We start from the raw sequence: 27,693 nt of genomic DNA, 5'->3' as shown, positions 1-27,693 counted from the left end.
AGAAAACATCCTTTCATACATCGTTCACTCTTCTGACACTTTCTTTATCTGTAATGCTTTTACACAGAAACATGACAGAGTCAGTCTGTTCCAGTTGGACAACTTGTGCTGCTGGAGATGAAAGCTAGCTTAGCTACATTTTCATAGTCTAGTCTGTTAGCTAAGCTACGCTTTCATATTCGAGCCTGTTAGCTTAGCTTTACCTCTGCCTACACTGCAGCTTCCAATGTGTTTCCAATGTGGCTTCATTTACTGACACAAGTCAGTAAATGAAATCATTCAAAACACAAACTACTTGAGTTCATTTACCTCCTGCTTAATGCTACACTAATTACAACGTTCAACATCCATGGTATGGTCTAATATCACTGAGCTGGATGTTTGTCTGATGCTGCGGCATATTTTCAGCATGATCAAACAGTTTGTTAAGTCAGTCTAACATCTGATCATGTGATCAGGTTGACTGATGTATGTAAACTTGTCATGATGTGCATGCACGCATGCATATCTGCACTCTGGTACTTGAACAAATAGCGCTACACCTCTGGTTTTTATATTATGTACCCATCAATGACAGCAGTGATATCAATTCCATCAATTCCATATCAGTCACTGCAATCAATAATCAATATAGTGAGGTAGTAAATAGAATGATTACACCTAAGACCAATTGAAAACATGCTACAATAGGGGTGTGCTGTGTCCAAGTATGTTTGGTTTTCAGATTCTGCTGTATTCATTAGTTCCAAGTCAGAGATATCAGAGCTTTTTTTCATTATTGTAATAATAATAATAATAATAATACATTTTATTTAAAGGCGCCTTTCTTGGCACTCAAGGACACCGTACACCCATATGACATGAATGCTTAATAAGAACATCACACTTCCTGCTTCCTGTGATCTTGTTGAAGTCACGTTAAGCAGTGTGAATGTCGTCATCTGTTCTACTGTTTTTCTGTTCTGCTGGTCTCTGTGGTCACAGGGGGACAAGGGAATGGGTTTCCCGGGCCAGCAGGGTCAGTCAGGCCCTCAGGGAGAAGACGGTTCTGTGGGGCCCCAAGGAATCCCCGGGACCCAAGGAGTAGATGGAGTTCCAGGACGTCCAGGACAAGATGGACCACCAGGACCCAATGGTAGCTCATTCAAAGATCTGAAACCAATATTAAAATCTTAAAATCAATCCTAGAACTAACTGATTTCAAACCATATATGTGCTCTTCTTCTGGTCCGTGTCATCTGGTTTGTTGCTTTGTTTGGTAGAAGACAGAGAAGAGGATTACAATATTCGAGCCTACCAGTGATAAACACGTGCAAAAGTTGATCAATGGTGGCCTAGGACAGAAACAACTGTACTCTAAGGATGTAGCTATTGAAACTTAAAATAGTTGAGTATCATCCCTGTAAAACTGGTGTCATGTCTTCTAATGATGCTACCGCTTATAAAGGCTGAAAAAGACTGGGCCTATGATTGAGCCTTGTGGTACAGGACAGCTGATGTTATGTTTCTGAAAGGAGTGTTTATTGAGGGAAACAAAACATTCTCTATATCTGAGGTAATAAAACACCCCTTCAGAACAGTATTAGAGGAGCCCTCACATTTATGTAGTCAACTTTCTCTAAAAATTTTGCCTAAAAATGGAGGATGAGAAATTGGTCTAAAATTGCTGAAAACCATGAGTCAATTGTTTTATTAAGGAGGACTTTCACCATAGCAGTCTTAAGTGGTGGAGAAACAATAGTAATAATAGCTACAGCAACCTGATTAGCTCAAACTGTAAACTAACTACTCCAGACTTAATGAGCAGACCCCTTCATCTAAAGGTCGAGTTCAGTTTAAATATTCCCAAACCCAAAACTGAGTCTGATTCAAAAGGACTGACAAACACAGGTTTTAAAACATGCTAACTGAACTGAAGTGAACTAAACTGGAGTGTCTCTCAGGTCATAGTGGTCTGGATGGTGTACCCGGCCCTGTTGGTATTGTGGGACTCTGTTTAGCGGGAGCTCCTGGACCTGACGGAGAGCAAGGACGGATGGGCGTTATTGGATTCACAGGTACCAACTGTGCAGGATCCTCAGAGGGAGAGTATTCCTTTAAATGCATGAACCATCCTCTGAGATCTGTCTGTAGGACTGGGTACAATAAACTAAATCCACATGAGAGAACCCACCTATCACTCAGCTCTCCTGTTTCGCAGGAGCCCGCGGCTCAAAGGGGGTGCAGGGTGATCCTGGGTTGCTGGGCTTGGGAGCTATTGGACGTCAAGGACCATACGGGGCACCAGGGTTTAATGGACCTCCAGGGCCAGTAGGAGTAGGAGGACTGAAGGGCCTGAAAGGGACCAATGGGGAGCCAGGAAGCCCAGGTAAGGAGGCACGACATTAATATTTCTGCTTAGTTTTGATACACAGAAGTCACATTTATTTTAGTCCGGTTGTTTGTCAGTGAAAACTGCTGAAAAATATTCTTTGATGAAAGTTTTTTCAGAACTAAAAGGAAAGGAAAACTGGATGGACTGTGAAATTAACAACAATGACGAAATGTACTACATTTTTCATCAACAAATTCAAACTATAATATAAAAGATGGATGGCGAATGAAGTAATTTCCATCTTAATGCCTCCTAAAAAATTTTTCAGATGCATTGGTCTATAGAGTCTCTCACTGTAGCTTCTGACTGGTAAAACAGGTTCCTCCACCAGCAAATAACATTGCTTCCTCTTCTTCAAGTTGATTTATCTGTTTGACTTGTTGCACTGCCCTTAGTGAGTGTTAAAGTTAGCTAATGTTTCCAGGTCTTGGAATTGAATTTGAAACAGATTTATGAACTGAATTCATCTACAGTCCACTGAGGATTAGACAAGAAGCAGCAACAGCAGATACCTCTGAAAGGCTAAGCTAATGTAACACAATCAGGTGCTGTGGACGAGTTTTTCCTTCAAAGACTACAACTAAATTAGGAGCCAAATTAACATTTGTGTACGCTCAGCTTCTCAGGACAAGTTGTGATTGTAAATCACTGCAGTGTCCTTACAAGGATGGTAACATCAACATGTGTGTGCTTTAGGTACCAGAGGGGACATGGGTCCTCCAGGACCTCTTGGGCGTCCAGGAGATGATGGAAAACCAGGAGAGACAGGACAACCAGGACCAAAAGGTTTAATCAATCAATCAATCAATCAATCAATCAATCAATCAATCAATCAATCAGTCAGTCAATTAATCAGTTAGTCAACTGTGTCTCATTGTAACCGTCTCTGTCCTACTCTCAGGTCAGATGGGAGTAGACGGTGTCAGTGGTTCTCAGGGGCCTCCTGGGCCTCAAGGGGACAGAGGGGAGCCTGGACCAAAAGGAATCCAAACTTTTGTTGAGGTGTACGGAGATCCTGGAGACCCTGGAGACACTGGTACCTGATTCTATTATTTTCCATTAAGTCCTCTTCATAGTTCCTCAGGGTTTTTATTCTGGGCCCCATTTTACAGTCAGTATACACTATACACTCTATACTTGAACTTTGTCTGTTTCATATTAAACTACACCCGGCAGCTGGTTAGCTTAGCTAAGCATAAAGACTGGAAACAGGAGGAAACTAGCTTACTGTTTAACATGTTATATGTAGTTTCTTTAACCAATAAAAAAATACATTGTGGTTTTACAGGGGTTGTATGTCAGATGTTTTCTAAGCAGTAACTTCCTGGAGTCTGGCACATAGGCAAGAAGAACTATCCGACACATAAATACCATAACCTGACAAGAACAAGCCTAAACAGCAACGATTCAAGAATCACTATAAATATAATTCAGACATTCGGATACAAACCATTCATGTGAACACGTGAAGAGGTACTGACACTCATCAGACAGTGTGGGGTTGCATCAGATATAAAATGAAACAATCAATACGTCAGATGATCATAAAAATTCTACAGGTGTGTTGGTCTACCTGTCTCTGAACCTGTCTGCCTGCTTCCTGTCTCACCCTTAGGGCCCATAGGTTTCACTGGTACTAAAGGAGAGAAGGGCCTCCCAGGACCTCAGGGTTCTGACGGCACCAATGGCATACCTGGAAACGCTGGTCCACCAGGTGAACACAGCTACCTGAAAACACTGTTTATTTGGATGATTATGAGCTCAGTAGGAGCTACAGAAGCCATAAGAGGACACATCGCCTATTTGTGTTGCATTGTGTTTTTATGTTTTGCATGACCATCAGATTCTAATCTGACTGATAAATGTGTTTGTGTCTCAGGACTTCCTGGAGACCCTGGCAGAGATGGGCAGAAAGGTCCACCCGGTCCCTCTGGTCTCCCTGGTAACCCAGGAGATATGGGGCAGCCAGGTAACCCCCACATCCCCAATTTTTTTTCTCTAGATGAAAAAAAAATCTACAGTTCACCTAATCCGGTTGATATTTATATATATTTTAATTACTTGACAATTAACACTTAAGTGTCTATCATGAAGAGAGCTAATAAAAACAAATTAAATCGTCAAAGTCATGTTGACATTTAAGGTGTATTGATTGATTTCCAAACATCAATCACACATCAAGTAACACTCAAGAAAACATTCCACCTTAAAAGCTGTTGGTAGCCTCTGAGCTGCTCAGTGAATTAAATTGTTAATTAGTAAAGATGAAAAGACAGAAAACATCCTTTCATTCATCATTCACTTGTGATGAAACTGTTTCATATGCAGAAATCATGGGGTAGGTAAGGGGGCTCTCCGTTATAAATTCATAAATTCATGAAGTCATTACTCACTGGTACAAGTTGCCTTTGATTTTTAATGAATTATACAAAAAAAGGTAGCGACAATTTTTGCAATTTTTGTTTTCTCCCACAGTTTCATTGAAAAAAAACCCATCTAAAATCATCACAAAATGCATCGCAATTTTTTTTTTTGACGGAATTTTTATTAACGGTACGATATACATATTTTCACACAATTACTTTCTTTTTCCCTTTACAGCTGTGCATAGCCTTTATACATATTATAGTAGTAGTAAGTATTAAGTAAGTATTAAGCAAAAATAATAAAAAAGGCATACATTTCCATATATATAGATATATATATACATACATATATCCATGCATACACACTTCACTCACATATATAAAACATACCCATCAATGAGACAAAGAAAAAGAAAATTATCCACTCACACACGATATACACACCAGATATAATAGCTTAGATAAAATACAGGTGGAATATTTAGTCTTGAGAGAGAGACGGAATGTGATGTGCGCATGCCATGCGGTGCATGCACAGAAAGTGTAATTAGGTAAAATTTAAGCAGGAGAGCTAAGCAACATAGTATAATGAACCTCATTAAATTAATAAAGTCATGACAGGACTCCATCGTTTAGTAATAGTGGAATTTTGGTGCCTTAATGAATATGTTATTTGCTCCATCTGAAGATCCCATACTTTTTGGATCCATATATTATATACTGTATGGGTGGATCGAGTTTCAACGATCTAATGGTTATACATTTCAATGCTGCTGTCAGCAATATATTTAAAAGGTATTTCTCTGCCTTCCTGTCCAGACACTTATGTATTATTCCCAATTGTCACAGCCTGCTATGCCAATTTCTCACTCTCCACTCTGCCACACTTCCTAATCAGCTTCACTGTCTTCACCTGTTGCCCCCAGCTGCAGTCGATCCCCAATCAGACCAATATATATACATCCCCGGTTCACTCGCTCCTTGCCAGATTGTTCTCAGCGTCATGCTTGCCTTTCCAGCGATTATCCCCGGACTGACTTCCTGTTTTTGACTCTGCTTGCCCCTGACCATCCTGCCTCGTCTCTGCCCCGGGACCTTAGCCTTCTGTCCCCGACCACGAGTTCTGCCTGTGCGATTCCTGGTTCCCGTCTGCTCGTCCCTGTGGCTGTTTGGCATTTTCCAGCCCCATCATCGACTCCTCATACCCACCTGTGTGTGTTCTCTCTGCTGGTATTTCAATAAAGGTCATTTCCAACTATCCATCTGTTTGGTTATGCTGCACGTGGGTCCTATCACACCCCGTTACAGTAAGATCTGGCCAGTCATGGACCCAGCACACACCTCCTCAGCACCGAATCGCTTCGAGAGGATTGAGAGCGCCCTCCAGCAGCATGAAGCCATGATTGTCACCTCACAAGCTGAAGCAAGACGTTCAGCAGCAGTCCATGAGCAGGCGCTAACAGCCTTAGCCGCCCAGATGCAGCAGCTAACGACCGCCTTGAACCGGGCTCCTGTTCCGGATCCTTCCCCAGCTCCACCGACTCCTGCACCCTCACTATCCAGTGACTTCCCGGAGGGTGGGAACCCCAGAAAGATATGCGGGGGACCTTGAGACTTGTGGTCCATTCCTGACAAACTGTTCCCTTTTGTTCTCTCTGCAACCCCGCACATTTGATTATGAGGAGGCTAAGGTAGCCTGCGCTATCAACCACCTGACCGGAAGGGCTTGTCTCTGGGGAACTGCTGAGTGGGAGAGACAGACTACAGCCTGCACCTCCTTTCAGCTCTTCTCCAGGGAGCTCTGCAAGGTTTTCGGCATGGGGGTCTGATAAGCATGCGTCAGGGCAACCGGAAAGTGGCTGACTTTTCCATAGACTTTCGCACCAAGGCTCGCCAGAGTGATTGGAATTCTGCAGCGCTGTGCAAAGCTTTTCTTCACGGATTAGCTGAATATATTAAAGATGAACAGGTGCCTCACGACCTCCCGTCTACGCTGGATGGGTTGATCGCGCTGGCGACGAGATTGGACCTTCGGATCCAGGCATGGAAACAAGAAACGAGGCTGAGTGGTCCGACTCATTCCCCATCTGCTACTCCTCGGGTCTCCTTCTCCTCCATCAGCTCCAGCGCCTCGGCAGGGTCGCTTTCCGGAGGTCCTGAGCCCATGCAACCCTGACGGGCCCCAGACCTTCTCCACCTTCATCGACTCCGGAGCTGATGCCAGTATCATCGACGAGGCTCGGCCGTGTTCCTCTGCCTCACCCAGTTCCTGCCAGCACCCTTGACAGACACCTCCTGGGAACCGTCACCCACCAGACCACTCAGGTTCACGTTCTCATCTCCGGAAACCACCATGAGACAGTTCAGTTCCATATCCTCAACTCTCCACACATTCCCCTGATTCTGGGTTACCCATGGCTTCGTCGGCACAATCCCCACATAGACTGGACTACTGGGGCCATACGGGGGTGGAGCTCATCTTGTCTTCTGTTTTGCCTGAAACAAGCAGCCTCACCTCCATTCTCGCCACCACCCAGCACCGTTCCAGACGTGACTGGGGTTCCCTCGGGGTATCACGACTTCTGAGAGGTCTTCAACAAGGCCAAAGCCACGTCTCTGCCTCCTCACCGGCCCTACAACTGTGCCATTGACCTCCTGCCCGGCATGTCCCCTCCCAAGGGACGTCTGTACTCCCTGTCAGCCCCTGAAAGAAAGGCCATGGAGACATACATTTAATGAATCCCTGGCAGCCGGCATCATCCGTCCCTCTTCTTCCCCTGCGGGGGCAGGATTCTTCTTTGTGGAGAAGAAGGACGAGACCCTGTATAGACTATCGGGGGTTGAATGACATCACTGTTAAGAACCGCTACCTCCGCAATGCTTATCATCTGGTCCGGATCTGAGAAGGCGATGAATGGAAGACGGCCTTCAACACACCCACTGGTCATTACGAGTATCGCGTCATGCCCTTTGGTTTAGCCAACGCCCCGGCCGTGTTCCAAGCCTTGGTGAACGACGTGCTGAGGGACGTGTTGAACCGCTACGTTTTCGTCTACCTAGATGACATCCTCATCTTCTCAAAGTCCCGCAAAGAGTACATCCACCATGTACAGACAGTCCTGCAACGGCTCCTCAAAAACTCACTCTTTGTTAAGGCCAGGAAGTGTGAGTTCCACGCCTCCACCGTTTCCTTCCTGGGGTACATTGTGGCTGAAGACAGCATACGGATGGATCCGGCGAAGGTATCAGCGGTCACCTCCTGGTCCGTCCCTGACTCCCGTAAGCAACTGCAACGTTTCCTGGGATTTGCCAATTTTTACAGCTGCTTCATCCGACAATACAGCAGCATCGCCGCCCCCTCACTGCCCTTACCTCCTCCATGATGCCCTTCAGGTGGAACCCTTCCGCCGAGGAGGCTTTCCTCACCCTCAAGGCCCGGTTCACATCGGCCCCCATCCTTCAAGTACCAGATCCCGAGCGACAGTTTGTTGTGGAGGTGGACGCCTCCGACGTGGGAGTGGGGGCCTGTCCTATCCCAGCGTGCAACCTCGGACCAGAAAATTCACCCCTGCGCCTTTTTCTCTCGGCATCTGTCCCCTGCCGAGAGAAATTATGACATCGGCAACCGGGAGCTCCTGGCTGTCAAGCTAGCATTAGACGAGTGGCGGCACTGGCTTGAGGGGACCAAGCAACCTTTTCTGGTATGGACTGACCATAAGAACCTTGAGTACATCCGTACAGCCAAGAGACGTCCCGTCTGGCCCGGTGATCCCTTTTCTTCACCCGCTTCAACTTCTCCCTCTCCTATCGTCCTGCGTCTCACAATGTCAAGCCTGACGCCTTGTCACGCCAGTTCCAGGGAGAAACAGACTCTTCCTCGGGGCCCGACCTGATCCTCCCTACTCCCTGTGTTGTCACCACCCTTACCTGGGAAATCGAGGAGAGGGTGAGGTCCGCCACCGAGGGTCAGCCTGGACCCAGCGCTTGCCCCCCGAACCCCGTTTGTTCCTCTAGCCCTGAGGTCCGAGGTGCTTCACTGGGTCCATACCTCCAAGCTCACCTGTCATCCTGTGATCCGGAGAACGTGAGATGTCCTCCGCCAACGGTTCTGGTGGGCCACCCTGGAGGAGGAGACAAGGGAATTTGTGAATGCTTGCCGTGTCTGCAATCAGCACAAGCCCTCGCATCAGGCTCCATCTGGTCCCTGCCAGTGCCTCATCGCCCATGGTCTCACATCTCTCTGGACTTCGTCACTGGTATGCCCCCGTCAGATGGCAACACAGTTATCCTCATGGTGGTGGACAGGTTCAGCAAGATGGCCCACTTTGTGCTCCTGGCCAAACTGCCATCAGCCAAGGAAACTGGTCCTGCTCCACGTCTTCTGCCTGCATGGTCTCCCTGTCGATGTGGTGTCCAACTGGGGGCCCCAGTTCTCCTTGGTTTTTTGGAGGGAGTTTTGCAGTCTGATGGGAGCCACTGCCAGTCTCTCCTCAAGGTTCCATTCCCAGTCTAACGGGCAGACTGAGCGGAAGAACCAGGAGATGGAGCCGGCCCCTCGCTGCATGGTCTCCCGGAATCCGTCCTCCTGGTTGCAGCAGCTCCTGTGGGTGGAGTACGCCCATAACTCCCTCACCAGCTCTGCCACGGGCCTCTCGCCCTTCCAAGGTGCCTATGGCTACCAGCCACCGATCTTCCCAGCCTTAGAGAAGGAGGTTTCCTGTCCATTGGTGAAAGCCTTCGTCCGCCACTGTAGCCGAACCTGGGTCCAGGCACGCACTGCCCTCAAGCGCTCCGTAAGTTGCTACACTGCCTCGGCCAACCGGCGACGCTCTCTTGCTCCGGCCTACCAGGTTGGCCAGCAGGTGTGGCTCTCCACCCGGGACCTACCCCTCCGGGTGGAATCCAAGAAGCTGGCTCCCAGGTTCATCGGCCCATTCCCCATCCAGAGGGTCATCAGTCCGACCGCAGTAAGACTGAGGCTCCCGCACACCATGCGCGTCCATCACACCTTCCATGTGTCCAGAGTGAGGCCGGTCAGAGAGAGTCCGTTGGTGCCCACTATTCTGCCTCCGCCTCCCCCTCGGTTCATCGATGGTGGTCCAGCCTTCTCCGTCCAATGCTTGGTGCGCTCTCGTCGCCGTGGCCGTGGGGTCCAGTATCTGGTCGACTGGGAGGGTTATGGTCCCGAAGAAAGGTCCTGGATACCGGCTCGTCACATCCTTGATCCTCGCATCATCGCTGATTTCCACCATTGTCAACCCGACCAGCCCAGTAGGACCTCAGCTCCCCCTAGGAACCTTCGCCGGAGAGTCCTCCCGGCTCTTCCACCCATTACCCCCAATGAGGAGGAGCCTTCCGTCACCAGAGAGGGGCCGTCATCAGACAGCGGGGAGTCCCTCCACCATACCCCCTCCACCCACTCGGTTGAGGAGATGGACTGGACCAGAACTTTCCCCTGTGTGTGTGAGCACAGTCACTTCGCTCCACTCACCAGACTCCCGGCTCTCCAGCCCCGGACCCCATCCTCGACTCCTCATACCCACCTGTGTGTGTTCTCTCAGCTGGTATTTCAATAAAGGTCATTTCCAACTATCCATCTGTTTGGTTGTGCTGCACATGGGTACTATCACACCCTGTTTCACCAATAATGCCACTGTGGGGCTTTGTGGAATATCTTGCTTGCTCTCTCCAGAATAGACTAAGTCTAGAGCACAGCCATTATACATGAGTGTGATTGGCAATGTGTGTTCCGCAGTTCCTCCAACATGAACAGGGATCTGTTGGGCCCACCTTGGCTGTTATTTCTGGTGTTCTGAAAAATCTGGTGATTATTTTCCATTTGAATTCCCTCCATGTGTTTGAATTTGTGACTAAGTGTGCTTCAGTGCACATCTCCTTCCAGGTATCAATAAATTTAACCTTGTTTCATCTCCACCTCCCATCTCTGCTTTACCTGTAGGGAATTATGCATATTCATAGATGAGAATATATGATATAATTGACTAATTATTTTCATATCTCCATTCCCCTTTTGTATTTCTATTCGGAACCTTTCTATGGGGGTATGTCTTACAAGTTTTTCCCACTCCTTGTGTGTTGTCAGAAAAGTTCTTAGCTGTAAATATCTAAAGAAATCTGTCCTTGGGAGATCAAACTCATTTTTCAATTGTTCAAATGTCTCAACATTGTCATCCTTGACTAACTGGTGCAGATAAGCCACTCTATGATCTGACCATTTTCTAAAACCAATATCTAAGTTGTTAGGTGTAAAGGTCTTCATAAATCCAATGCTTGTTAGTGATTAAATTAGCTTTGGTAGCCCAAAAGCTGATTGTATTTTATTCAATATTTTAAAAGTGGTTTCTGTCCAGACTGCTAGTTCTTTTATAGGGGTATCTAGAAAGGGTAAGATTTGCAGACGCTCTGGGCACATATTTTTCACAATATTAAGCCAGTGAGTATATATACCATTCTGAAACCACACTATGAAAGGCTTAATTTGTGCAGCCCAGAAATAATATTTTAAGTTTGGAAGTTTAAGGTTTATTAATTTTGAAATAATTTTGTCCAGATTATCAACAGTTGATTTTGGAATTTCCACAGGTAGTAAAGTAGTCTGGCCAGAGTATTCTTACGGATACTTTCAATACGATCCAGTAGAGAGAGGGAGCATGGACCATCGTGTCAAATCACTGCTGATGTGCCCGATTATTTTACTGTAATTTGCATTGTATAGATTATGTAGAGATGCAGGGATATAAATGCCCAGATATTTAATACCTTTTTGGCCATTTGAATCCACTGCTGTAGTTTAGCTCTTTTTGAAATAGTACCATTCACATCCATAGCCTCTGTTTTATCCACATTTACCTTGTATTCTGAGTAATATCCATACTGAGAGATGAGCCCCATTAAATGCAGTATTATTGATGTAGGTTCTGTCAAATACAATAATACATCATCAGCATACAGTGATTTATGGTGTTCCTGTATGTTTATTACGATTCCTTTTGTATTATTGTCATTTTTAATAAGCTGGGCCAGCAGTTTGATGCTAATAGCAAACAGCAGGGGCGACAGAGAGCAACCTTGTCTGCATCCTCGTGCGAGTGTAAATCTTCCTGATCTATATCCATTAGCTTTGATAGCCGCCTGTGGGGATGAATAAAGTGTTTGTATCCAAATTATAAAGTTAGTGCCAAATCTGAAATTTTAATGTTTGGAGTAAATATTGCCATGATACTCAAATGCCTTTGGAGCATTTAGGGATATGATCATTGACTGTGATTTCTTATCTTTTTGATTGGATATTATGTTTAATAGGTGTCCAGGGTGTATAATTTGGGTAATTATTTGATTAACTTGTTTACCCAGAATTGCTGTTAGTATGTGCAGATCTCCGTTCCGCAGTGATAGTGGTTTATGGCATTCAGCATTGTCTTTACGCTGTTTATGAATTACCACTATAAGTTACCTTCGTCCAAGATGATGCCATAGTTTTAGATTCTAAGGCATGATTGTATCCTTTTTAATAACAGGAGGGACAGCAGGTCTTCAAAGGTTTTATAAAATTCATTGACATATCCGTCTGGTCCTGGACTTTCGTTGTTCTTAAGTGATGAGATCACCTGCTTGATCCCCCATTCCTCAATTGGCTTATCTAACTCCTTAGCTGTTGAATCTGTCAATTCAGTTTGTTTTATGTGGTTTAGGAACTTTAGGTTCTGCGTCTTCAGAGCAAGTGTCCATATTCTTATATAATGATTTGTAAAACTCTGCAAAGGACTCTGCTATGTTATCTGATTTTGTGACAACGGTTTCTTGTGATTTTATTCTCTTTACTATATTAGAAGATTGTTGTTTTCCCAGTCTAAATGCTAATAGTATACTCGCCCTGTTTCCATATTCTTAGTATTTTTGGCTAGTGAATCTCAAACTTCCGTCAACCTTATCTGATAACAGACTATTAAGTCGTCTACGAATTGTGTTTAAATCATTGATGACACTAATTGATGCAGATTGTTTATGTTCCAATTCTTTTATTTTATCTTCTTATTCCCACTGTCTGACATCCCTCTCTCTTCCTAGCAGACATGAATGAAATAATGCAGCCCCTAATATATGCTTTGGCACAATCCAACAATATCAGTGTTTTTTCTGATGAGGTATTGGTTAATAGATATAGTTCTTGAACTCTTCCGTAATGAAGGAGGTAAATTATTTTTCATTAAGAAGGGATGTATTAAGTCTCCATTGTTTGGTTGTTGATCTATGATCTATATCCCATTTTAGTGAAACAGGTGCATGATCAGAAATAGTGATAGGCAATTTCTCAGTGTCCACGATCCTATGTAGCTGTACCTTTTGGGGTGAAGAAATAATCAATCCTAGTAGGATGTATGTCTGCCTGAATAGAAAGCGAAGGCCCTGCTTCTTGGAAACTTACTTCTCCATATATCCACCAGGCCTGCTTCTATAGATTGATATTCAAGCATTTTACTCATTCTAGATGGGGGGGGGGGCTTTAGAGGCCGGTTGTCGATCCATTACCTGCGACATTACACAATCAAAATCCCCTCCCATCAGCAGCAGATCAGTGCTATACTTTCATACCATATTAAACAGTGTCTTCTCATTAAGTGCATACACATTTATAAGGGACACTTCTATACCGTCAATTAATCCATTAACCAATATATATCTCCCGCATGTGTCTTTATGTATCAATGTTTGTCTGAAATTAATTTGCCTGTCTATAAGTATGAAAACTCCCTTCTTTCTCCCTGAGCAGTGGGAAGAGTAATATACTTTGTCCGCCCATTACTTTTTTAAGTTCTCATGTTCTGCATCAAATAGGTGGGTTTCCTATAAAAATGCTGTCTGGCAACTAACTTGTCTCAGCTGACATAGTAGTTTATTTCTCTTAATAGGATTATGAAGACCTTTCACATTATATCTTATAATTTTTAGTGTATCCATTACTCAAAATCTGTAGTTTGTACTTTGATTCCCTGGTACTCCAAGCAAGGGGAGAGAGATGGGAAGCGGAAAAAACATCTTTCACATAGACCATGTCTTGTTATGTGGATCCATGTCTTGCTATGTCGATTTTAAGGAGTGGGGCTAGATAGTGAGAGTGAGTGAAATAAACACAAACAATTACTACAGTTGTACCAAAGTTTTCTAACTTCATCAAGAGCAACAGGAATGTGATTAAGGAAAGGAAATTATAATCTTGTTGTTTTCAAGTTCAACACAGGATCCCTGGGGAACAGAGGCTTCAGAACAAGAAAAACACAACAACAACAATCTGTTGAAACTATAGTTAACAAACATTATCAACAGTTCAAGGGACCTATTCCCTAGCCACTAGAGGCAAGCAGCAAAAGTGCACAGTCTAGATTGAGTTTGACTGTGCTTTGAGTGTGCTAAGACAAGGAAAGAAGAAAACAAAATAAAAGGATCAAGGATTAGCATTCAGGCTCCTGCAAAACCCAGCATAAGTATATTATAATAAATATTGGGTTACGAAGAGGTGTAGCAGGAATTCACTGCCACCAAGTCAGTCAGAGCCCTCAAATAATCACACAATGCGCCTTTCTCAGAAGAAAGCGTTAGCACTACATTTACACATCGTGCCTACCTACAACCAACAACATACATTAACATGAGTTGTATATCTTAAAAAACACCTGACATGCCTACTTGGGTAGAAATCTGTCGCCAAGACAGGGCTTATATTTTGAGGTATTCAGAGACAGAAAGGATCAGTTTCTTCTCCATTTTCGTTTAGTGCCACATTTCAATTGCTGTGTTTCAGTTGGCTGCATGGCATGATCGCCACAGCTCGCCAGATGGCGCACTGCGCTGCGCCTCTGCTTTGCTCAGTACAAGCAATCCATTAATAATAATTTCAGTTTCACAGCGCCAGGTCATGCAAATACCGCTCATAGAAACAATCCAAAGATGATTCCATAAAATGCAGTAATAATAAAAATAAGTTTTTCCAAAACATTTAACTTAACATATTTCATTTTCTTTACTTTGACATATACCATGCCTGGAGTGATGAGCATGATCCACCAATGTTAATAATTTCTTTCTTCATAGAAAGCAGTAATATTCAGGGATTACTCTACACATCCATGGGTCACATGTACTGGGCAAAGAGTGGCAGTCCAATCACCAGTAGAAGCAGAAGCAATTCTACTGTGAAACAAATATAAGAGAACCATTAGCATCCCTGTCCATGTAGCAGAAAGACTGAACTCTTACAATCCGTTAACATTAACATAACTTAAGGCGGTTGCTTCTCGCGATCATTAGCTCATTCTCCAGACAGATTACCTCGTCCACCTTCTTCTGCCTCACTGTCGACGAACCAAATGCTGAAAATGTGCAACAGCACCTCTGTTGTCACAAAATCTAATGGGTCACTGATTTCGGTGTAACACCGGCAATGTGGATGTTGCTCTGTCTCATTCTCCCCTCCATGTCTTTGCATTTATCTTTAAGAGTTACCACCTGGTTTTGAAGCCTGGTTACTGTGGCTTGCTGCGATGCCACTTCATCGGACCATGTCGATAATCCGACCATCATGTCCTGCATGTCCGCCTTCATGTGGCCAACTTCTGTTGGAATTTCTACTGTATTGTTTGCGATTTCTGACTGCACCCCTTGTAGTTCTGATTTAGGTGCATTAAAATCCTCTACCAGTGCACTTTTAAGTTTGTCCCTTAGAAATCTCTCCCCTCAAGGAAGATAAGATGTCTGCTTTAATTTCTTCAGTGGCCATACCTGAGCTTTCAATCCAGGTGGGTGAGGGTTGGTCTAAATAGCACTGTGAAGTGCTAGCATTGCTGCCATATTTATATTTTTGGAGCTTTTTTGCCATATAAATCGCCACTACTACTGTTTGTGTCCTTATATTGTCGTCCCTGAACTATAACTGTTTTCATGGAAAAGTATTGTAAATTTTGCAGGAGCCCTGAGAAATCTTGCTCACTAGTGCTCCCATTGCAACTTTAAAGAAAAACTGCTGCAAAATCCATCAACAATCGCAAAAAAAGACAGCGAAATCCTGGAGGGACTCACTAAAGCTGTCTGAGACAGACGGTGTACTTCTACAACATCAGTGTGAACTGGATTTTAAGACAAACCTTCATTTTGACTGCAATTTTGACAACATCTCTCATTGTTTTCTGTCCAGGTGTTAAAGGTGAGAAAGGTTGTGCAGGCCCTTGTGGGATACCTGGTTCAGATGGAAAACCAGGATCAGGAGGACTTAAAGGTGTTAAAGGAGAACCGAGTCCACCTGGACCAGGATCTACAGGATGTACAGGAGAGAAGGTATCACACACATACACGCCACTATCTACCAACAGAATTTTATTTTCATACCACTGTGCCGGCGACAGTCAAGGCCGGAATATCTCAGGAACTCCTCAAGTGAATCACTTCAAATTTGGCACCAACGTTAATTTGGACTCAAGGATCAACTGATTAGATTTTGACAGTGACACATCAAATCTTCACTGTGACCTACAAAACATGTTTTTGTCTATAACATAAAAATTCATACACTAATTATGACACAATTTAACTCAAATGTCTATAGGGATAAAATTAAGTGATGACATTTTATATCCAAAAGGTCAAAGGTCAACTTCACTGTGACATTATAATGTTCTGTAAAAACTCTTCTGACCATTATCCAACACTGTAACTCAGGAAGGAGAGACTGTGACCATCCAACCAACCACAAGGCAAAATCTCAACCAAGATGTCCAATTAAAAGCTCGAACAAAACAAAGCATCATGAAGTGAACAGGTTGAGTTGAGCTAATTAGCTGCATTTGATTGGTTCCAGTGTTTATATTTATGGGATTTTGTATAATAATTTAATTTTAAGGTATTTTTACAACTTACCTGCTCCACTTGTTTGCCGATGACTGTCTGCTTTATAATGCCACAGCCCCTCGGCCTTTATCAGTTCTCTCTGGACGTAGAATGCATCTACTCAGTTGGTTTTCCATCTGGTATCTCTTCCACACAGCCATGGTTCTCTTTAATAAAACACATGTTTTGTTTCATGTTTGTCTTTTACACTTCCATGTTTCCCTTTCTTTACTTAAGCCCAGCATACACATTGTACACATTATTGATAATTATATATTTCTGACCTGGATATCTTTTGTATTTAAATGGTCCTGAAAGATGAGTCTGCTTTGAATCAACATTGATTGTTCTCCCCTGCTCTGTCCTGTCAGGGGAATCCAGGATGTCCAGGACCTTTAGGTACAAAGGGGAAACCAGGAGACCTTGGGAACTTTGGTCCTCCAGGAGACTGTGGCCCCTGTGGCCCCAAAGGACACTCTGGGCCTCCAGGATGCAGAGGTGTGATACTTTACTGTTTACACTTCATATATCTGCATCTTAAACAGTCTGTAGTCAGTCCTGTGTTATAGGTGTTACATCCAGAGTTTATCCAAAGTTTATTTTTACATGTTTCAGGTTGTTTTGAATCAGAATAGTGTGTTATGTTTCTATTGTTTAAAAACAAGCAGAGGGGATATTTAGGCAAAAGAAACAGTCTGTAAGAAGCAGACCTTGTGGTCTGGGGTGAAGCAGATCAACCACAGGGTGCTGTGACAATAGATATATAGATTTTACCATTAAAGAGAGAGAGAGAGAGAGAGAGACAGACAGATAGACAGACAGATGGACAGAGAGAGAATCAGACAGACAGACATCATGATGTATTTTCATCCACCTGCTATTCATATTTTCAGTTTGTGAATCATAGACCTGAGTAGAATCAACAGGAAGTGAAGAAAAGGCTAAACCTGTTGTGTGTGGTGTAACAGTAGCTGTGTGGGTAACAGAGTAAACAGACTTCATAAATAAATGCTGATGCACATGAAGCATGAAGAGAGGGAAACATCAGGTGTTTTCATCATCGGAGCTTTGACTGGATCTTTTAATGAGTTTATCTTCCTCTTCAGGGGTTTAATGGCAGCGACTGGACAGTCAGTAAGAAGCAGTAGTGGGTGTCAGAATACAGTCAAATTTTCTTTATTTTCTGCAAATTTAGTCAAAGTTTGAGTTAAATTTGTGATTTAATACAGATTATGTCCTCTCCAGGATGAATCAAAACCCCTCCTCTCTGTTTGTCTCAGGTACTCCTGGATCTCCTGGTGAAAAGGGGAGTGATGGTCCTCCAGGACAAAATGGCCCTCTAGGACCCACCGGTCTCCCAGGTACATGAACCAGTGTTACAGTTATTAATGTCATCATTTGGTGGAACTTTAATGTAAACATGAGATGATAAGAACATGCTGATATCTGTCCTCTCAGTGGGTAACTAATGCCTTTTTTAGGTAACAAGGGGGCACCTGGAGATCCTGGTCCAGCTGGTCCCAGAGGAAATCAGGGACAAGATGGGATACCTGGACCCCCTGGAGAGAAAGGAGCCATGGGAGGTAAGAGACCAGACTGGATGAGACAGTGACCAGCCACCACCCTCATGAATAGTTTAGGTTTCAGATCCAGCTGACTGGTTTTCTTTCCCCAGCTCCAGGAATTGGACCCCGGGGCTCAGAGGGGGAGAAAGGTCAACCAGGTGAGTCCTCAGTTCTGAGTTTAGTTTCAATCAGAACTGAAGAATAAGAAATGAACCATCCCCATCCTCTCGTCTTCTCAGGGTGTGCTGGAGAGAAGGGTCCTCCTGGTCCCTGTGGCCCTCCTGGTCCCACTGGTCCTGGCGGAAACCCAGGTTGTTCTGGACCACCTGGACCCCCTGGTCCTCCTGGTTGTATTGGCCGGGAGGGAATCTGCACTGAAGGAGACAAAGGAGCAAATGGACACCCTGGAGGACATGGACCAAAAGGTAAAGAGGCACATTGAGCTCATTACTTCACTAGTTCTGGAGCCTTTAATCTTGATGTTCACATTGATGAGAGTGTGAAAGTTTACATCAGTTCATATCCTACATCAGGGAGGTGAACATTTATAGCAAATGGTTCTACAGTTTGATTTGGTGGAACAGGCTCCACTGTGTGAGGGAGGTCTTGATGCAGCAATGCAGCGACATGGACTCTTCTGAGAAAACTTGTCCCCCAAAAATGAACATGAATCTTTACTGCATGGCGTTCATGCTGCTCGGCATCATGGGAGAGTCAGGACCATATCACAGGAGCACACAGATTTCTGGATCAGAAGAGGGGTCTGTTTGGTAGTGCCAGGGTTTGATCAGCCCATGCTGAGTCAAAGACTTGATGACCCCAGTTTACATCACTGATCTTGTGTCTCGGTGCACTGCTTGAGGTATCTCAGAACCTGGTTCATGAACAAATACCTGCAAAACTATTTCCCATCAGCCTCAGCTGAACTTTGACGTCAGTAGTTTAAAGCCTCACAGAGCTGCTAACATGGCTGTAGACTCTGAGGTGTCCTTCAGACCTGCAGGTTAGTCAGGATAGGACAGACCCAGGAAAATCAGATAATCATTAATCAATCTCATCTGCATACACAGACAGATATCACATGTGACCCCAAGGTTCAAAGAACAACACAGATGTTAAATTAACATTTATGTCTCTCTCGCTGTCTCTTTAGGTCCGCCGGGCAGTAAGGGTCCTCCTGGTCCTCCAGGTCCTGGTAATAAAGGAGAGAAGGGCTCTAAAGGAGCAACAGGTACCGCAGGACCACCGGGCTGCTCTGGTGAGCCTGGTCCACAAGGAAAGCCGGTCAGTACATCCCTTAGTTACACTGAGAAATTCAAGTCAAAGTCCAGTTTGTATTAGGTCCAAGATCCCAGACTGTGACTGTCTGGTCACACAGTAACAGTGTTAGTTTGTGCCGAGCTGAATCAAGTTTCCGTTGGATATTAGATCATTACTCTTGTGTGTATTTAATACAGTTGTTGTTGTTGACAGGGTGATGACGGACCCCGGGGCCTAACTGGATACAAAGGCCTGACAGGAGAAACTGGTGTCACAGGACCTGTTGGTAAGAACTCCAGTCAGGTAAACAGTACACAAACATTTGTCTCTGCCAGCCACATGTACCTTCGTAAGTCACTTCATAGACCAGCAGAGACCAGCAGAGACCAGCAGAGACCAGCAGCCTCTACAGGAGGACAGAAGCTGGTCTCAGGGTGTGAGTCTAAAGGTGAAGAGAAGCTTCATGGTTTTGATACTTTATTGTACAACAGAATTTCCTCTGTGTGTGTTTCAGGTTTGAAGGGAGATGAGGGATCTCAAGGTTACCCCGGCTCACAAGGACCTCCAGGACCACCTGGGAGGAGAGGTAACAGAGATGACTGCAGCCAGACACCTGAGTTCTGCACTGTCACAGTACTATAGAGTAATTATTACTATAGAGTAATACAGTACTATAAGTAACCCTATACTGCCCCCTGCAGGACTGAAGGGGAAGGATGTATCCAGGGAGGTGAGGCTGATTCCAGGAGACAAAGGCTTTCCTGGAGATCAGGGAACCCCAGGACAAAGGGGAACCCCAGGGCTCCGTGGGAGACCTGGACGTCCAGGTGAGTCTGGAATAATGTTTTAGTCTCACGCTTCAGGTGTGAACAGTTTTAGACATGAACCATGTAAATGGATTTTTAGAGGCAGTGCTTTGTTTTGTGGCTTCAGGTGTTAAGGGCAGAGGAGGGCAGGCTGGTAAAAAAGGACCAGGAGGTCGTCCTGGATTGAAGGGGGAACAGGGAGACCGAGGATTCCCTGGACCACAAGGTACGAAATCCGATGCTCTGTCAGCTTCTAAAAAGAACCACACAACTGTGACACCAGAGACCAGGTTCAGAGTCCCAACTGTGGTTCAGACAACAGCAGCTCTTTGGTTCAGGTCAGTGGCAGATGGTGGTTCAGGTTTAATGTAAATAAACAGGTTGTGAACTGTTTTAAACCAGACCAAGATCTTTAACTTGAACCAGGAGCTGTGATGATGTCCCCCATGAGACAGCTATGACCTCAAGCCTTCATGAAAGCCCAGAGCAGTGATTATAAATATTAAATTAGAAATCAAATTGTGATTGGTTCATTCACATTCTAAACAAACACATGCATCTGTGGGGGCTTCAGGCTTCTGTCCTGGTTCTGAAGTCCTAACCAATGAGTGCGCCAGCTAACCATTTTTCTGCGTAGAAACAAAAAAAGAAAATCCGATTGGATAAATCTGTTTTCATGGTTTTAGGACAGTAACCTTTCATTTCTGAAGCAAAATTGATTGAAAATGAGGCTAAACTTAGAAATAGAAGAGAAAAAATAAGAAATGAAAGAGATTAAATATAACATTTAAAATGCTGATAGAAGGTCCTGATAGTTCCCTACTGGTCCTAAATACTTGGGTGTTGTTAAGCCCATTGAGGCAAATGTGTGATTTGTGATATTGGGCAATGTAAATAAAATTTGATTTTACAGCAAAGTCATTAGTTCTGTGATAACTCACAAGTCTTGTCTGAATAGACTCCCCTGAACTTGGAGTCTCACTGAGTGAATGGGTAAATAGACAGGAAATCTGAGAGTCTCAAGTCCATATTGAGTTTTGAATACGTGAAGAAGTGTTTCTTCACTTTTGATGTGGAAGTTCACTGGTGTAAAGAGCTTTCAGTTTCTCAGTTTATTTGTGCAGAAAATTGACTCCTCTAACTAGTTGTAGTCCAAGTAACAAAACTGACGTGACTCTGACGGAGACACAGCAGTGTTGAAACGGTCCATTTGGTCCACACTGACACTATGTTGACAGGTCTGGCAGGTCTACGTGGTCAAGCTGGTGCTAAAGGAGTTGCAGGTCCACCGGGTCCCTGTGTGGATGCACCAGAGAAGGACGGCTTCCTGTTCACCAGACACAGTCAGAACCTCCTGGTCCCAAAATGCCCTGCAGGATCCAATGAAGTGTACAGTGGATACTCCCTGCTGTTCATCAATGGAAACAACCGAGCTCATGGACAAGACCTGGGTAACATGAAGCATAACTTTTACACTTCTACTCCACTAGTACTCAGAGGGTCATATAGAACTCTTTACTTTGGAGTTACTGACTTATTTACTCATTATGATAATTCATATAAAACATGATGAAAACTTATTTGTATCTTCAATTTTCAATTCTGTCTTCATTCAAAATAAGGTTAAAAAGTCCTTTACATAAATTAAAACAATTTAATACCCCAAGTAAATAAAATGTAGCAAATGAAATTACACAGGATAAAAACATAATAAATAAAATAATAGCAATAAAAAGAACAAATAAAACCCATAACACAGAGGGGACAAACAAACATTAAACTGCCCAACAGTCAACAACTGGTCCATCCCAACCAGCTTCTTCATTTATTATGTATTTGTTTGTACAGTAAAAATAAAAAAAATGCAGGTACTACAAAAAATATGATATGTACACAAAGACCCAACATATATAGAAACACACTTTCTAGTGTTTAAATAACAAGATTATCACAACCACTAGAAGAGCGCACAAAAATGCATGACTTAGAGCAGCAATCAGAGGCAGGGTCTTCAATGGTAACCGGGTCAGTACACAGGAGGTCAGTCAAACAAGGCAAACAAATCAGGGTTTGGGCGGGGTTGACAATCACAGGAGCAGGAAACACGATAGTAGGAAGCAGAAAGCTGGAACGAGAGGAGAGGCTAGACACACACCAAAATAAAACAGGATATGAAAAACAAATATGACAAAAACAGAAAGCAACCTAGATTTGGACAAGACATGACAAAGATAGGGATTGAGTGGATGATTCAGTATTAAGAGGAAGAGAAAGCTGATCATCATCATGTTAAAGATGGACTATCAGACAGTGCAGGAAGGCATGGCTGATTCGTGAGGTGTGAACATTTCTAATAATTATAAGAGATCTCATTGTCTTTTTCATTAACAATCAAAAACATGCAAATCAAAAAAATAATTGAATTTGAAAATAATCAACATGACCTTTGGGCATAAAATTTGATATTAAGTTATTCAGCTTTTTTTTATTTTAAACCATACTGTGTATTTATCCAGACATAAAGTTATAATCTGTAACTTTTCAACATTAAAAATGTATAAAAACAATAAGACCTATGTTCTGTATCTGTAATGATTCAATCAATTCTCAAACCAGAGACACCTCTGATTTTAAACATGGTAACATTTCATTGGTCACCTATCAATGACATCATGCCCTCTATGATCATACTGTATGTCAGTGTTGTGTTTGTCTGACAGAAGCTCAACATTGACTTTTATCTTCCTCGAGTGTCTGTCCTCCGTACAGTATCGGTCAAACTCTGACTTTAAATGTGAAACTGCCTTATTCAGTGCTTTTAACAGTTAGAATCATCAGGTCTGTTTGATTTCCTGAACCACTGGCACTGAAGGAATCCAAACCAGGAGGAGCTTACGGTAATGGTGGTGAAGACATCAACTCCCATGATGCCACACTATTTAATGACGTTACCCAATGCTGTCTTTGTCATTGTTTTGATTGAGAGACCCCTAGAGACAGAATTACAGACTGTGACCATGAAAAAAGTAAAAGATAAAAGTATTGATGGTATTGTGCCAGAGACATTTGGAAAATTATTGATGAAATTGAAAAAGAGCAGTGGTCTAATAATAGAACCTTGTAGGACTCCACATGGTTCTGTAGCTGTGTCAACTTTACTACTTAGACAATATATCAATAATAATCCAGTTACATATACTGTATATATATTGTATATATACATATACTGATGTAATATTCTGCATAGTGAGAACTTCTGATATTTACCTATATTTTCAAGGTAATACCTGTGTACTGAATGCAATACTTTTACTTGCAATGGAGTGTTAAGTATACAGCCTGAATATCTGGTAATGCTTTATATTATGAGTCCCATAATTTCCAGCTAATTCCGTGCAAATTTTCCTCAATATTTCCCAAACTTCTCCCAAACGTTTTCAGCTGTAAATTACTGGGATCCAAAAAAGGGACATGCAATTTGGTGCTAATTATAAGAGAAATGGAGAAAGTGTTGCTATTTTTTATCATATTATATTCCAGTTTTTTAGAAACACAGTAAAACAGTTTCCTAGAAGAGTATTGTTGTGGCGAGAAGTGATGGATCGAAAAAGGAATCAGACAGTCAAGACACAGGTGTCAAAGCGGGGAGTCTCTTTATTCACAGCGGCCTACTCGCAGCCATAGACGGAGACAACAACAACCAAACACAGAACAAGACATGTTCTTTTATACCTCAGATGGCTATGTGTGTGTATGTGCATCCTGTTTTCCAATCATTTTGGCTTCGTTATACTACTCTTGCCTAACTTATTACCCAACTATGTTTTCCTGGCGCACAACCAGGTCACTGTGCTCCTCCTGGCGGAACACAGTGGTGCCCTCCCAGGTCACTGCTCTTACTGGCAGTATGCCTTGATGTTATGTTTATTCCTAGTTTCCCAATCTCTTATTTTCCAGATGTTTTCCCACACAATCAAAGTGTCTTGGCCCTCTTTGTTGGCCACCAAACCATATCTTTTGCTATTGTTATATTTGTTATTCTCCTACACTGATTCTTGTACTCCTGTTGGCGTCCAACCGAGTGATATCAGGTCATACATCCTTGGGCCTTATAATTCTCCTACACTATCAATTGATTATCAGATAGAAACTGTTCTACAATGAGTCACTTACCAGGTCCAGTCTGTGGAAATGGTCAGGCAGGGACTCAAGGCAGGACTCAGACGCAGAGAATAAGAAAACAATGGGCTTTATGAAATCACCTGTGACCTCAGACAGAGTGAAAAAATAAATGGCTATGAAAAGACTAGTCACTAAATTCTGAAGTCTGAGAAAACAAAATCACTCCAGGAGGAGGGGAAAAAGCTCTAATCAAAAAAAAAAAAAGTAAACACAAAACATTCCATAAGGAGGAAAAACCTGACTTAATAATAAAAATAAACCAAAATAATCAACTCACGCCACCAAGCAGAGGATGTAGGATAATCAATAATAAATTACACGAAAGAAAAATCACTCATAACGAGGAAAAACAAAGGGCTATGAACATTAGCTACCAGACGGTCCAGGCTGTTCAGGGTGACGGGCAAAGTCATCAATGAGGCTATGGTCCACGATGAACCGTGACGGAATCCACTGTCTCTCCTCCGGGCCGTACCCCTGCCAGTCCACCAGGTACTGTTTGCCCCACCCCCTGTTGCGAACAGCCAGCAGCCGTTTAACCTTGTAGACAGGACCCCCGTCTATCACCTCAGGAGGAAGAGGGGCGGAACCAAGGGACTCTCCTTGGCCGGCTTGACCTGACTGACATGGAAGGTGGGGTGGACACGGAGGGAGCGAGGCAGGCGGAGACGGACAGCTGCAGGACCGATGACCTTGGTAATGGGGAAGGGACCCACAAACCGCGGAGCCAGTTTCTTGGAGGGGACTTGGAGGTGAAGATTCTTGGCAGAGAGCCACACCCTTTGACCCGGCTGGTAGGCAGGTGCGGGCCGCCTCTTGCAGTCTGCCGCTTTCTTGGTCCGGTCCCCTTGGCAGATAAGCACCTGCCGTGCAGCAGCCCAGATGCGTCGGCAATGGTGGATCGTGGCGTGGGCGGACGGGACCGTGACTTCGGGCTCCTGGGCAGCAAACACAGGAGGTTCATAACCATAAACACACTTGAAGGGCGAAAAACCTGTGGCAGAGGTGGGCAGGGAGTTGTGGGCGTACTCGACCCAGACCAGGTGTTTGCTCCATGTCGAGGGGTTCTGGGACACTAGGCAACGGAGACCGGTTTCCAGCTGCTGGTTAAGGCGTTCGGTCTGGCCGTTGGCCTCCGGGTGGTAGCCCGAGGTCAGACTGGCCTTAGCTCCGATGAGCCGGCAAAACTCCCTCCAGAAGCGTGACACGAACTGGGGCCCCCGGTCCAAGATGTCCTTGGGAAAACCGTGAATCTTAAACACATGGTCAATCATAATTTCAGCCGTTTCCTTGGCTGAAGGCAGTTTTGGCAGGGCAATAAATCTGACCATTTTCGAGAATCTATCCACCACAGTGAGGACTGTGGTGTTACCTTGAGAGACCGGGAGCCCTGTGACGAAGTCCATGGATATGTCAGCCCATGGTCTGGAGGGGATGGGCAGTGGTTGCAGAAGCCCCATACGTGACCCGGAGGACATCTTGTTCCTCGCACAGACCGAACATGCCTCGACGTACTCCCGCACCTCCAATTCCATGGACGGCCACCAGAACCTCCGAGAGATGGCGAACATCGTCCGCCGAACTCCCGGATGACAGGAAAGCAGCAAGGAGTGGGCCCAATGAATCACCTGTGGGCGCAGATCGACAGGGACAAACAATTGATTCTCGGGGCACCCACTAGGTGGCGGAGCCTCAACAATAGCTTGCTTAACCTCATTTTCTATCTGCCAAGTCACCGCTCTAACCACACAGTTCAGTGGGAGGATAGTCTCTGGTTCTTTGGCTACAGGCTCAGGGTCGTAGAGACGTGACAGGGCGTCGGGCTTGACGTTCCGGGGCCCCGGCCTGTAAGAAACAGAAAAGGAGAAGCGGTTAAAGAACAGCGCCCACCTGGCCTGGCGAGAATTGAGTCTCTTGGCTTTGCGTATGTATTCCAGGTTCTTGTGATCCGTTTAGATGATTAACGGGTGCTCAGCTCCCTCCAACCAGTGTCTCCACTCCTCCAGAGCCACCTTAACCGCCAACAACTCCCGGTTGCCGACATCACAGTTCTGCTCCGCCCTGGACAGTTGCCGCGACAGGAAGGCGCAGGGATGCATCTTCCCATCCTGCTCTGACCGCTGCGAGAGGACGGCCCCGATCCCCTCGTTGGACGCATCCACCTCTACCACGAATTGCCGCCGGGGGTCCGGCATGGTGAGGATCGGCGCCGTGGTGAAGCTGCTATTGCGCTGAAGCCTCTGATGAACCGCCTGTAAAAGTTAGCAAAACCAAGGATTTGCCGAACTTTCTTGCAGCTATCAGGTGTGGGCCATTTGACCACAGCGCTAACTTTAGCCGGATCCATCTGCACCCTTCCAGGGGCTACGATGAAGCCCAGGAAGGAGATGCTATCGGTGTGAAACTCGCTCTTTTCGGCTTTGACATAAAGTCTATGGTCCAATAGTCTTTGTAGTACTGCTGCTACGCGTTTTCTATGAGTGTCTAGGTCAGGTGACTAGATGAGAATGTCGTCAAGGTAAACATACACAAAGTGGTCAAGGAAGTCCCTTAGCACATCATTAATAATGGCCTGGAAGACAGCAGGAGCAATAGTGAGCCTGAACGGCATAACTAGATATTCATAATGTCCGCTAGGGGTGTTGAACCCCGTTTTCAATTCGTCCCCCTCCCTGATTCTGACCAGATGGTATGCATTACGGAGATCTAATTTTTTAAATATCTTGGCCTGTTGGAGTTGATCAAACACAGATGACATGAGGGGCAAAGGGTAGCGGTTCTTGATTGTTATGTCATTTAGGGGGCTGTAGTCAATGCATGGTCTTAGAGACCCATCCTTCTTAGTGACAAAGAAAAATCCGGCTCCAGCGGCCAATGAAGAGGGGCGAATAAGCCCCGCCTTCAGTGAGGTTTCAATGTATTCAGTCATGGCCGCTCTCTCCGGCCCGGAAACCAAGCATAGGCGGCCCTTAGGGATGGTGGAACCAGGTATCAGGTCTATGGCACAGTTATATGGTCTATGTGGTGGCAGTGACATGGCTTTGGATTTGCTAAAAACCTCCCGGAGGTGGTGTTAGCAGGAGGGCAGGGACTTCAGGTCAGTCTCTATGTCTGTGGCAACATGGAGAGAAAAATGGTTAATAGCGGATATGTTATTTCCCTGGTTTGGGTCGCACTCTAGACGCTCAGCACAGTCTTCCCCCCATCCTGATACCTTTCCAGTCCTCCAGTTAATGTGAAGG

At 44.5% G+C, this 27,693-nt stretch overlaps 1 protein-coding gene and 1 pseudogene across 1 annotated transcript in view; one reads left to right on the top strand and one right to left on the bottom strand.

The window, feature by feature from the left end:
• The window catches only part of col4a3 (collagen, type IV, alpha 3), a 61,373-nt gene that overhangs the window by 25,007 nt on the left and 8,673 nt on the right, over window positions 1-27,693 (top strand). The window contains exons 30-48 of the mRNA XM_023417501.2: window positions 985-1,135; window positions 1,944-2,057; window positions 2,201-2,368; window positions 3,071-3,160; window positions 3,276-3,410; window positions 3,990-4,088; window positions 4,254-4,343; window positions 15,950-16,089; window positions 17,010-17,136; window positions 17,919-17,999; window positions 18,120-18,221; window positions 18,314-18,361; window positions 18,443-18,628; window positions 19,357-19,487; window positions 19,677-19,749; window positions 19,978-20,049; window positions 20,165-20,290; window positions 20,397-20,495; window positions 21,508-21,720. Of these exons, the coding sequence (XP_023273269.1) occupies window positions 985-1,135; window positions 1,944-2,057; window positions 2,201-2,368; window positions 3,071-3,160; window positions 3,276-3,410; window positions 3,990-4,088; window positions 4,254-4,343; window positions 15,950-16,089; window positions 17,010-17,136; window positions 17,919-17,999; window positions 18,120-18,221; window positions 18,314-18,361; window positions 18,443-18,628; window positions 19,357-19,487; window positions 19,677-19,749; window positions 19,978-20,049; window positions 20,165-20,290; window positions 20,397-20,495; window positions 21,508-21,720 (2,245 nt within the window). The remainder of the gene's footprint in view (window positions 1-984; window positions 1,136-1,943; window positions 2,058-2,200; window positions 2,369-3,070; window positions 3,161-3,275; window positions 3,411-3,989; window positions 4,089-4,253; window positions 4,344-15,949; window positions 16,090-17,009; window positions 17,137-17,918; window positions 18,000-18,119; window positions 18,222-18,313; window positions 18,362-18,442; window positions 18,629-19,356; window positions 19,488-19,676; window positions 19,750-19,977; window positions 20,050-20,164; window positions 20,291-20,396; window positions 20,496-21,507; window positions 21,721-27,693) is intronic.
• Window positions 25,793-27,380, bottom strand: LOC147818489 (uncharacterized; annotated as a pseudogene).

The sequence above is a fragment of the Seriola lalandi genome, unplaced genomic scaffold (genome assembly GCF_002814215.2).
Source record: "Seriola lalandi dorsalis isolate HSWRI2012SDOR001 ecotype SW California unplaced genomic scaffold, Sedor1 jcf7180002054575, whole genome shotgun sequence".
In the NCBI taxonomy this organism is placed as follows: Eukaryota; Metazoa; Chordata; class Actinopteri; order Carangiformes; family Carangidae; genus Seriola; species Seriola lalandi.
The sequence above is the reverse complement of the archived record's forward strand: the minus strand, read 5'-3'. Positions and strand labels throughout refer to the sequence as shown.